The 12,963-nt window shown below is 40.6% G+C and overlaps 1 protein-coding gene across 2 annotated transcripts in view; it reads left to right on the forward strand.

The window, feature by feature from the left end:
* Znf484 (zinc finger protein 484) overlaps nucleotides 1–11,928 on the forward strand; it is a 14,497-nt gene extending 2,569 nt beyond the window's left edge. The window contains exons 2-5 of one of the 2 annotated variants that reach the window (XM_013026445.1): nucleotides 2,662–2,706; nucleotides 4,200–4,256; nucleotides 6,716–6,842; nucleotides 9,734–11,928. In XM_013026445.1, the coding sequence (XP_012881899.1) occupies nucleotides 2,692–2,706; nucleotides 4,200–4,256; nucleotides 6,716–6,842; nucleotides 9,734–11,928 (2,394 nt within the window). In that variant the 5' untranslated portion in view covers nucleotides 2,662–2,691. The remainder of the gene's footprint in view (nucleotides 1–2,661; nucleotides 2,707–4,199; nucleotides 4,257–6,715; nucleotides 6,843–9,733) is intronic. The other variant, XM_013026446.1, reaches the window with a different exon arrangement.
* Nucleotides 11,929–12,963: the final 1,035 nt, after the last annotated feature.

Genomic DNA, 12,963 nt, shown 5'->3' on the forward strand with positions numbered 1-12,963 from the left:
CAAAAAAAAACAAAAACATTTGGAGAGCAATGGCCACAGTCATTTGGTGACTTGGTTCCACTGTTAAGAATGTGATCGGCTAGCACATTCTAGCCAATTTCCACTGAAAAATTTCTTTTTAGAACTATGTATGAGAAATAACCTTGAGAAAACTAGAAAGCCCCCATTATTGGTGTTCTTGTGATTATTTTTCACAACTTAAGATAGTCACAAAAACCTAGTGTAAAAACATTGGGAAGAAATTGTATGCTTTAAAGTTCTTTTACGTTGTGCACCAAATAAGAATATAAACATTGAAACCACAACAAAGGGGCTGGGAATGTGGCTTAGTGGTAGAGTACTTGCCTAACATGCATGAAGCTCTCAGTACACACAATTCCTCAGTACCCTATAAACAGAAAAAGTCAGAAGTGGCACTGTGGCTCAAGTGGTAGAGTGCTACCCTTGAGGAAAAGAAGCTCAGGAGAGTGCTCAGGCCCTGAGTTCAAGCCCCAGGACTGGCGCGCACGCACACACACACACACACACACACACACACACACACACACACCAACAACAATGAAAACAGGAAAAAAATATAAGTATCAAATGTACCATCACCAAAGTATAATATTTTAAAATGTTAATGTTTTTCCTTCTAAATAATAACTTCTATGCACATGAATGAATTTACCTGTGTGTGTTTGTGTGTGTGTGTGTGTGTGTGCATGTACACAGCGTACTATAAATAAAAGGTTTTAACTTTTTCTTTTTCGGTCATGGGGCCTGAACTCTGGGCCTGGGCACTGTCCTTCAGCTCTTCAGCTCAAGGCTAGCACTCTACCACTTGAGCCACAGCACCACTTCCAGCTTTTTCTGCTTATGTGGTGCTGAGGAATCGAACTCCAGGGCCTCATGCATCCAAGGCAAGCATTCTACCACTGAGCCACCTTCCCAGCCTTTTTTTTGTGTGTGTCATTTTTTTAAAGGAATATATTTTTAACAATGAAAACACAATACAGGAAAGCTTTAAATCAAAGACTCTGATTTTCATACAAACAACATAAGCAAATTTCTTTCCTTCCTTCCTTCCTTCCTTCCTTCCTTCCTTCCTTCCTTCCTTCCTTCCTTCCTTCCTTTCTCAATCATGGGTCTTGAACTCTGGGCCTGGGCACTAGCCCTGAGCTCTTCAGCTCAAGGCTCTACCACTTGATCCACAGCACCACTTCCAGTTTTCTAGTAGTTAATTGGAGATAAGAGTCTCATGATGTTCCTGCCTGGGCTGGCTTTGAACCATGATCCTCAGACCTCAGCCTCCTGAGTAGTTAGGATTACAGGCATGAACCTCTGGCACCTGGCGACATGACCAAATTTCTGAAGTTGGTATTACATCTCAAAATTGTCCCAGTTCTTTAAAAAAAGAGGAAAATACATGTGAACATGCCTTATAGTATAATAAATCAAAAAGCAAGAATTAACAAGCATGCCAATGTTTTTACTTTGAATTGTAGACACAGTCCCTATATCTGAGTTTCACAGAAAAGCATGTTTCTTAACATGCATCTGAAATTTTCAGTGTATTGTCATATTTATGAACATTTAACAAAGTGAAACTGCTTTAACCTAAATATGCTCATTGATTAGGTATACTCCTGCAACATAGGTAATCTGAGGAAAGATGAAAATTGTTATGGTCAATACTGAACTTTTTTTTACTGTGTCTTAAGTGTATGTTTCAGTATTCAGAATTACTAAGCTTAAAGTTTTAGACAATTTTAACTTCTACTTTACAGTAAACATGAATCACAAGCCTGTAATTCATAACTGTTAAATTTAATTTTGTTTTCTTGAAAGAGAAAAAGAAAGAGGAAGGAAAGGAGGGAGAGAGGGAGGGGAGAGAAGGAGGGAAGGAAGGAAGGAAGGAAGGAAGGAAATGAAACATGCTGGTACTGGGGCTTAAAACTGGCACTGTACCACTTGAGCCACAGCTCCACTTATAGTATTTTTTGTGGTTAATTGGAAATAATAGTGTCATGGACTTATCTGGGCTAGCTATGATCCTCAGATCTCAGCCTACTGAGTAGCTAGGATTACAGGTGTGACCCACCAGTACCCAGCTTATATTTTAATTTTTACTTGGCATTTATAGTTTTTCTATAGTAGTTTAATTTCATGTAACAGTCTGTGTTTTGGAATTGTGTATAATAGCAGTCCACACCATTGAGTGTTAAGGTGTTTCTAACCTTAGTTATTGTTTAGTTATTGTTGTGGTAAACCTCCTGCCTTTAAGTCCTTATGCAACCTCAGATGATTTGTCAATTGATGTAGTTCTAGAAAGGTATGGCTTAGCCTGTAATCAATCCTAACTACTCAGGAGGCTGAGATCTGAGGATCATGGTTTGAAGGCAGTCCAGGCAGAAAAGTCCATGAGACTCTTATCTCCAATTAACCAACAAAAAGCTGGAAGTCCAGATGGAGGTACAGCTCAAATGGTAGAGCACCAGCCTTGATTTAAGGCCAAGTGAGATCAGGATGCCCTGAGTTTCAAGCCCCAGTACTGGCACACACACACAAAAGGAAGGGATGCCTATGTCTGAGGCACGTAGGCTTCAAAGGATGGCTGTGTTCATGTATGACACTGCCACACTTTCTCTTCTCACCCGCACCGCTCTGTTTTCTCAGATCTCTGCCCCTTTTCCAGAAGAGCCAGCAATGAACAAGTCACTGGTGAGTTCTTATTTGTTTCATCTATTTGTTGTTTTGTTTTTCTTGTGGATTCTAGGAGGCTTCTAACACACCATATAGTAAGATAGACCAGTATATATAAATAAAAACCTAAGATCAGAGAAAACAAGAAGAAACTATCAGCTCCAAGTCAAACTGGAAGATAAAGACTTGTGAGTCTTGTGGTTGTCACACATGGCAACAAACTTTGAACTATACAATTGTCTTTGAGCTTCCAATAGTGGCAATTAGAGACATGGGATATATTATTAAAACATAACTCTCCAGTGATACTGATTTCCTGGCTCTTGATATTGGAGAAAAATAATTTGTGTGTGTATGTCAGTACTGGAGCTTGAACTTAGGGCCTCCTGGTGTCATTCATTGGTTTTGTTTTCTTTTTGGTTGGTCATGGGTCTTGAACTCAGGGCCTGGGTGCTATTCCCTGAGCTTTTGCACTCAAGGCTAGTGCTCTACCACTTTGAGCCACAGCACTACTTCCAGTTTTCTGGTAGTTAATTGGAGGTAAGAGTTTCACAGATTTTCCTCTCCAGGCTGGCTTCAAACCATGATCCTGAGATCTGAGCCTCCCAAGTAGCTAGGATTACAGGCATGAGATACCAACATCTGGCTTGTTATGGATTTTTCCATCATATTTATAAGAGCTATTGCCCTTGCTCTTTTCTCTTGCTGTGTTGTTTTTGGTTTGGATATCATGGTAAAATTTAATTCATAAATGAGTGGTTTTATATTATTCTTCCAGAGACTAATTTGTGTTTACTTTTTTGTACTTTGTCCAATTTTTTGGACTTTTCTAATCAAGGCAATCTGACCTCATAGAATTAATTAGGAAATATTCCCTTCTCTGTTTTCTGAAATAGATTCTATAAAATTTCTGGGTTTTGGGGCTGGGAAGGTGGCTCAGTGGTAGAGTGCTTGCCTTGCATGCATGAGGCCCTGGGTTCGATTCCTCAGCACCACATAAGCAGAAAAAAAGCTAGAAGTGGCGCTGTGGCTCAAGTGGTAGAGCGCTAGCCTTGAGCTGAAGAGCTGAGGGACAGTGCCCAGGCCCAGAGTTCGGGCTCCACGACTGGCAAAAAAAATTCTGGGTTTAGCCGGGCGCCGGTGGCTCATGGCTGTAATCCTAGCTACTCAGGAGGCTGAGATCTGAGGATCATGGTTCAAAGCCAGCCCAGGCAGGAAAGTCTGTGAGACTCTTAGCTACAATAAACCACTAGAAAACCAGAAGTGGCACTGTGGCTCAAGCGGTAGAGCGCTTGCCTTGAGCTGAAGAGCTGAGGGACAGCGCCCAGACAAGAGTTCAAGCCCCACAACCGACTAAAAAAAAAAAAATGTTTTTTTTTCAGGGAGTGTGGGTAGGGGGAAGTATTGGTGGTATGCTAGGATTGAAACCAGAGCCTCATGCATACTAAGCAAGGCCTCTACCACTGAACTATATTCCTGGCTTTTGGGGTATTTCTTTACATATTTGGCAGAATTCTCTGGTGAAACAATGTATGCCCAGAGATCGTTTTTTTTTGGAAGTTATAAAGGTACAAATTCAACTTCTTTAATGTTTATAATATTGTTTACATTTTCTATTTAATACTCTGTGTGTGTGTGTGTGTGTGTTGTAGTTGAGGCTTGAACCCAGGACCCCTTGCTTTCACTTAGCTGTTTTTTTTCCCTTAAGGCTGGCACTCTACTACTTGAACCACAGCTCCACTTCCAGCTTTTTGGTGATTAATTAGAGATGGGCATCTCACAGACTTTTCTGCTGGGGCTGGTTCAAACATCAATCCTCAGACCCTAGCCTCCTGAGTAGCTTGGATTACAGGTACAAGCCACAAGCACTCTACCACTGAGCCACTTTCCCAGCTCCATAAGCACTTTTTAAATTATAGTACTCTTAGTGAATTTAAAGGGTCATCTCTTTGTGATTTCTGACTTACAGTTCCCTGGGATAGCTAATGGTGCTTTATTATTCCATGTGCTTTAGCTGTTTATATGTCTTTTATTCTTTTTTCTTTTTTTAAATCCATCATGGGGCTTGAACTCTGGGCTTGGGTGCCGTCCCTGAGCTCTTCAGCTCAAGGCGAGTGCTCTACCACTTGAGCTACAACATCACTTCTGGTTTTCTGGTGGTTTATTGAAGAGAAGAGTCTCATGGTCTTTCCTGCCCGGGCTGACTTTGAACCACAATCATCAGATCTCAGCCTCCTGAGTAGCTAGAATTACAGGCATGAGCCTCTGGCACCCAGCTGTTTGTGGTTGTGTGTCTTTATTGGATCTATCTATCCATCTATCTATCTATCTATCTACCCACACACATATTTGGATCATTTTCCCATTTTAATTGGGTTGACTTTTTGTTGTTATGAATCTTCTTTCTATATTTTTAGATACAAATATATGATTTGAATTTTTTTTCTCCCAATCCGTGAGTAGTCTATTCACTTTTTTTTTCTGTCAGTCATGGGGCTTGAACTCAAGGCTTGGACACTATCCCTGAGCTTTTGTGCTCTAATTCCAGCTTTTTGGTGGGTCACTGGAGATAAGAGTCTCATGGACTTTCCTGCCCTAGCTGGCTTCTGTGATTCTCAGATCTCAGCCTCCTGAATAGCTAGGATTACAGGCATGAACCACTGGTGTCCAGGTTAAAAGACTATTTATTACTTACTTTTAAATTTGTTTTTAGTCCCTTGGTGAATAGTGACAATAAATATAAAAGGTTATTTATGGATTCTCATTTATGTTCCATTGTTCTATGTCTACCCATATACCAGTACTACTGTTTTGAAAAAAACAGCCTTTTCTTTTGTTTGCCTTGAACTTGCTATGTAGTAATCCTCCTGCCTCTGTTTCCCAGAATGGGAATGTATTTGTGTTAGTACTGGGGCTTGAATGTGGGGTCTTGTGCTCTTGGTTGGCTTTCTGGCTCACCCACAGTCTCCCATTTAATCTGTGTGTTCATTTCCAGCTTTTTGCAGTTAATTGAAGATACAAGTCCTCTTGGATTTATCTGCCTATCAGGATGGCCCCAAATAGGATTCTCAAATCTCAGCCTGCTAAGTAACTAGGATTGTAGGTGGGAGCCACTGCTGTCTAGCTTAAACAGCCAATTTTAATGGTTGTTTTTAAATAACAAATTAACTTAGTTGATAATTGAATGTGAAATGAATGTCATATTTCTTTTATTGAATGAGCTATTATTAGAATATGGCATACAGAGAAAATTGCATAGAAATATGTACAGCTTGGGAACTTTTTGTAGCTTATTCCTGGGTAACTGACACACTAATTTGAAAAAGGACTACTGTAGCATGATAATTTCAACACAATTTTTCAATGTAAATATGGGTGTTTAATGGGAACTTAAATATCATATACCATTAAGTTATTCCTTTTTTTTTGTTGGTCATGGAACCTGAGCGCTGTCCCTCAGCAGTTCAGCTCAAAGCTAGCTGAAAGCTAGCTACCACTTGAGCTACAGCACCACTTCCGGTTTTCTGGTGGTTTATTGGGAAATAAAAGTTTCACAGAATTTCCTACCCGGGCTGACTTTGAACCTCGATCCTCAGATCTCAGTCTCCTGAGTAGCTAGGATTACAGGCATGAGCCACTGGCACCCGCTGTGTTAAGTGATTCCTAATTGGGTATCATTAGTTCATGCCTGTATTCCTAGCTATTGAAGAGGCTGAGATCTGAAGATCACAGTTCAAAGCCAGCCCAGATGGACATGTTTGAAGGACCCTTATCTCCTATTAACCAGCAAAAGCTAGAAGTAGAGATGTGGCTCAATTGGCTGAATGCCAGTTTTGAGAGAAAAAGCCAAGCTATAGCACAAGGCCTTGAGGTTCATGCTCCAGTTTTGGCACACACACACACACACACACACACACACACACAGAGTCAGACACACATACAAGTGAGGTCTTGAACACCTTGTTTCAATACTGTAGTCTTGATCCTTTCTGTGAGATAATTATTTGTTTTTGTTTTTTTTTTTCAGGGATCAGTGTCCTTCCAGGATGTCCTTGTAACCTTCAGCAGGGAGGAATGGCAACACCTGGACCTTGCTCAAAAAAACCTGTACAGGGATGTGATGCTGGACAACTATTTCAACCTGATCTCCGTTGGTAAGTACAGCCCTACCGCTGTATAACAACTTCACCTACACACATTATTGTACTTTCTTTCTTAGTGGGATATTTGAAATCTGAGTTTTCTGAGGTATGTGGAACTTCTAAAATCTGTAGGGCATTTGAAGTGATGGTTTTATTTAATTTTGTCCCATATTCTTAATAATATCTCTTGGCTTTGGTGAATATACTTCTGCTCCCAGTAAACATCTCTGGGGGACACATGGCATGTTTCATTGCATAGCCTCTGAACCCAAGTCCTTTATTCTTTCTTGTCCATAGAGTGTCAAGTTCCCAAACTGGAATACATCTTCAACTTGGAGCAAGGAGAAGAGCTATGTGTGTTAGATGGTAAAATCTCAAGTCCAAAATGTTTAAGTAAGTCAAGAGCCAAGAACTCAGAAGATAGTACAATGGCCCAGCACTTGTGCTGGGAAAGGTTGGATATTTTCAATGCCAAGAATAGGACTTTTCCTTCGTTTGGAACTTTCAGAACTGCTTGGATAGTGTTGCTATAGACCCTTGAATGTTTAAATACTGCTTTCCAAAGCTACATTCCTTCCAATGCCTCCTTTGTTGACTTTTTAAATTCATTTATTCATCCATTCATTCATTCATCTTTTTTTTTTTGTTTTGATTGTGAGGCTTGAATTCAGGACCTGGGCACTGTCTCTGAGCTCTTTTTGCTTAAAGTTAGCACTCTACCATTTTGAGCCACAGCTCCACTTCTGGTTTTTGACTGGTTAATTGGAGACAAGAGTCTCACAGACTTTCCTGCCCAAGCTGTGATCTCAGCCTTCTAAGTAGCTAGCATTCTAGGCGTGAGTCCCTGGCACCTAGCTTTGCCTCACTGTTTTGGGGGGTGGAGGGGAGGTAAGTCGTGGGGCTTGGACTCTGGGCCTGGGTGCTGTCCCTGAAGCCACTTGAGCCACAGCGCCACTTCAGATTTTCTGGACTTCCCTGCCTGGGCTGGCTTTGAACCATGATCCTCAGATCACAGCCTCCTGAGTAGCTAGGATTACAGGCGTGAGCCACCAGCACCAGGCTGCTTCACTTCTTATGAGAGAATTTACTATAATTTGCTTAATTTACTTTGGCAAAACTCTAGATTATCTAGTATCCTTTTTTTCTTTTCTTTCTTCTTTTTCTTTTGTGTGTGTATGTGTGTGTGTATACCCACACATGTAGCTTTAACTCAGGGCCTTACTTTCTTGCTTGGACTGTTTGCTCAAGACTAGTATTCTACCACTTGAGCCACAGCTCTACTTCTACCTTTTTTGTCATTAATTGGAGATAAGAGTCTCATGGGTTTTTTCTGCCTGGGCTGGTTTTGAAGCACAACTCTTAGATCTTAGTCTCCTGAATAGCTAGGATTACAGGGATGAGCCACCACCACCTGGCCCATTGGTTGGTTTTGATGTGAGGTCACACTTTATGCCTGGGCTTGGGCCATGACCCTCCTGCTTGTGCTTCCTGGTGTCACTGGGGATAACAGCTGTAGTTTCCTGCTTACCCATGGCTGAGGAGCACCACTATGCCTAGCTAGTGTAGTGGTTGAGAGTGCATCTTGTAAATTTCTTTTTGCCAGGACTCGCCTTGAACTTCCATCCCCTGATCTCTACCTCTCAAGTTACTAGTACTACAGACTTGAGCCAGCACCCCTGACTTAGCTTCTTTTCTTACATATTCGAACACTGACAGATCTACCTTCTGTACAAACCATGGTGTGCCACACTCCTGCTCATTGTTTTCTTTCATAGGTTCTATTTTCCTTCTGTGTCACTTAGAAATGAGCTTTTTATTATCTCTTCGTGCTCTTCTCTCTAACTTGACTTTGAGGACACTTGGACATTTGCTTCTTCCTTGGCCAGTGCAACATAGCACAAACTTAATCTTGTACTTCTTGATAGGTCACAGCAGCTTTTATACCTCATGTGCAAGATACCGAGTTATGCTTATTGCTTTAGTTTGTGGTTGATGTCATCATGAATATGTTTAAGGCCCCCTCTTACTTGATTTATTCCTTTCCATCCCCTTTCCCCATACTTATTTTTATCCTTCCCAGAGGTGTCTACTCTAGTGCATGTACTATTTGTTCTTGAATTTGTGGGGTATAGGTAAAACCTAGAATGTTGGTTGTTTCTTTTTTTGTTTTTGTTTTTATTTTGGCCATGGGGCCTGAACTCTGGGCCTGGGCACTGTCCCTCAGCTCTTCAGCTCATGGCTAGCACTCTTCTACTTGAGCTACAGCACCACTTCTGGATTTTTCTGTTTATATGGTGCTGAGGAATCGAGCCAAGGGCCTCATGCATGCAAGACAAACACACTACCACTGAGCCACCTCCCAGCCCCTAGAATGTTGGTATTTGTAGTTTATAGAAATGGTCAGGCTGACATCAACTTTCCCACCCAGGGATGTGCCTGTAATCCTACAGATGATGGTAAGCCTAAAATAAAATGATTGGAGGTACTGGAATACACCCAGGCTGGAAATAATATCGATACTAATAACCAGTGAAAAGGAGGGTTGGAAACATGACTCAGATATCTTAACATCCTAACAAATCCAAATAAGCCCTGAGTTCAAAACTCTGATAATGCAAAACACAAAAAAGCAAATAGTTTAAGTGAGCTAATATAAGACTTAGAGGAATACATCTAAATACTATTGTTTATCATAAGTGCAATGGGTTACTTTCATAGCCATATATTATCATACTATATTTATATATGAAATGATACTTATATATATATATTAAATATCTATGTTATATTTATATAGCACTTCTCCCATTTCTTGTTTTTCACCACTAATTAATTTAATGTATCAATCCTTACATGCCCCACTAATTTTTTGTGTGTCAGTTGTATCTTTTCTTTCTTTTTAGATGAGGCCATTGGTTTTGAGAATCTACAACAGGGACCCTGTAAAGCAGTTTCTGTCCAGTCTGAGAGAATTAGTCTTTTCCAAGGACATGACTCTTATTGTGCTATTAGAGAATTGTGGCAAGATGAGAAACAGAGAGGGAGATCTGAGAAAAAACAGAGCAAACCTGAAAGTTGTGTTTCCTTCTGCAACAAGGCAACAAGAGCCTGTGAGAGGGACTGTGAACATGAGGACACTGAGAAAATGGTTCCTGTACACACACACCTTGCTCCTTCAGAAAAAAGATTCCCTTCCTGTGACTCATGTGGAGAGAGTTCAGAGCCTCTTGGAAGCTTATATAATCACAGCAGAAACAATCTGACAGAAACTGTTGATGAGAAGACGGAATATAGTGATATTTTTACACGTATGAATTTTCCCACAACTGTGAATGCTCGTGAAGACAGACAGTGTCAGCCCCTTCTGAGTCAAAAGCAGGCTCTCACTCAGCATTGGAAAGTTCCTACTGAGGATAACCTTTATTCATTTTCTGACTATGTGAAACTTTTCACCCAAGACTTGCCTCTCTCTAAGCATCAAGAAATTTGTGCTGAAGAAAAACAGCCTGAGTGTCACAAACATGAAAGAGTCTTTGCTCAGAAATCTCAACTTGCTATATCTCAGAGAATTTGTATAGGTGGGAAACCTTGGATATGTACTGAATTGGAGGATTTTTCCCTTGTGTCAAACCATCAGAAAACTCAAAGTGAGGAAAATTCCCATGCACGTGCTAAGTATGGAAGAACCTTTATTCAGAACTCTGATCTGCTCAGATGCCCAAGAAATCATGCAGGAGAAAAACATTATGAATACAGCACATGTGGGGAAAGCATCTCTCAGAATTCAATCCTCAAAACACATAAAAAATTATATACCACCAATCAACACTTTAAATGTACTGAATGTGGAAAGGCCTTCACAAGAAAATCAACACTAAGTATGCATCAGAAAATCCATACAGGAGAAAAACCCTATGTATGTACTGAATGTGGGAAGGCCTTTATCCGGAAGTCACATTTTATCACACATGAGAGAATTCATACTGGAGAGAAACCTTATGAATGCAGTGACTGTGGAAAATCCTTTATAAAAAAGTCACAACTCCATGTACATCAGCGAATCCACACAGGAGAGAATCCTTTTATATGTTCAGAATGTGGGAAGGTCTTCACTCACAAGACAAATCTCATTATACACCACAAAATTCACACTGGAGAGAGACCCTATATATGTACTGTGTGTGGGAAGGCCTTTACTGACAGGTCAAATCTCATTAAGCACCAAAAAATTCATACTGGAGAAAAACCCTATAAGTGCAGTGACTGTGGAAAATCATTCACTTGGAAGTCACGGCTCAGGATCCATCAGAAATGCCATACTGGAGAGAGACATTATGAATGCAATGAATGTGGGAAAGCCTTCATTCAGAAATCAGCACTAAGTATGCACCAGAGAATCCACAGGGGAGAAAAACCCTATGTTTGCCCAGAATGTGGGAAGGCTTTCTTCCACAAATCTCATTTTATTACTCATGAGAGAATTCATACTGGAGAGAAACCTTATGAATGTAGTGGTTGTGGGAAATCCTTCACCAAGAAATCACAACTCCATGTCCATCAGCAGATTCACACAGGCGAGAAGCCATATCGATGTGCTGAGTGTGGAAAGGCCTTCACTGATAGATCGAATCTCTTTACACATCAGAAAATTCATACTGGAGAGAAGCCCTATAAATGTAGTGATTGTGGAAAAGCCTTCACTCGGAAATCAGGCCTTCATATCCATCAGCAATCCCACACAGGAGAAAGACATTATGAGTGCAGTGAATGTGGGAAAGCCTTCGCAAGAAAATCAACACTAATTATGCACCAGAGAATTCACACAGGAGAGAAGCCTTATATTTGTACTGAATGTGGGAAGTCCTTTATCCAGAAATCACACTTAAATAGACATAGACGAATCCATACTGGAGAGAAACCCTACAAATGTAGTGACTGTGGGAAATCTTTCATTAAGAAGTCACAACTCCATGAGCATCATCGGATTCACACAGGAGAGAAGCCATATGTATGTGCTGAATGTGGAAAGGCCTTTACCATCAGATCAAATCTTATTAAACACCAGAAAATTCATACTAAACAGAAAACCTATGTCTAGTTCATGTAACTAATGTCAATTACTACCCTTACTTTGGAGCAAGTGTTTAACAGCAACCATGTTTGGTTACCCAACAGATTTTCAGGCCCCTACAAAATAAAGCAAAAGCTAGATGCAGTGGTCACATCTGTAGTCAAGCGGAGATAGGGGGATTGCTTGAGTCCAGGAGTTTGAGACCAGCCTGGACAATACAACAGTACCCTAACCCCCACCCTCAAAAAAAAACATACAAAAAGATTACTCACATTACTTTTGTTTCATTTTTTTGATAAAGCAACAACTAAATAAATTCAGGACTTTTGAATTTTTTATGCCCTAAATAGCAAAATTATTAAATAGGAATCCCATTTTTTTTTTTTTTTGCTGGTCCTGAACTCCAGGACTGGGCTCCGTCCCTGAGTCTCTTTGTGCTGAAGGCTAGCATTCTATCACTTGAGTCACAGTTCATGCCTGGATTTTTCTGAGTAGTTTATCAGAGATAAGAATCTCATCAACTTTCCTGCCATGGGCTAGGAAGGTGGCTCAGTGGTTGAGTGCTTGCCTTGCATGCATGAGGCCCTGGGTTCGATTCTTCAGCACCACATAAGCAGAAAAAGCCGGAAGTGGTGCTGTGGCTCAAGTGGTAGAGGGCTAACCTTGAGCTGAAGAGCTGAGGGGCAGTGCCCAGGCCCAGAGTTCAGGCCCCAACCGACAAAAAAAAAAAAAAAACTTTCCTGCCTGAGCTGATTTTGAACCATGATCCTCAGATCTCAGATTCCTGAGTAACTAGGATTACAGGCATGAGCCACTGGTGCCAGGCCCCAAAATTTTATAGCAAGATAATTGGCAAGAAATATTTTTCGTTGTCTAATCTTCCTAAGGAAATGAATCAAATCAATTCAGGTCTATAATAAAAAGAAGCCAGTTTTTGTGAAAATTAGTACTAAAAATTCAAAGAAAGGACTTAACTGTTTTCCCTTCCTTTGGGAAATTCCCAATGTTGTTTATCGTATTTGTTGGTGTATGCTGTGGCAGTAGGTTCGCAGAGCCATATGC

The sequence above is a fragment of the Dipodomys ordii genome, unplaced genomic scaffold (assembly GCF_000151885.1).
Source record: "Dipodomys ordii isolate 6190 unplaced genomic scaffold, Dord_2.0 Scaffold93, whole genome shotgun sequence".
Classification (NCBI taxonomy): Eukaryota; Metazoa; Chordata; class Mammalia; order Rodentia; family Heteromyidae; genus Dipodomys; species Dipodomys ordii.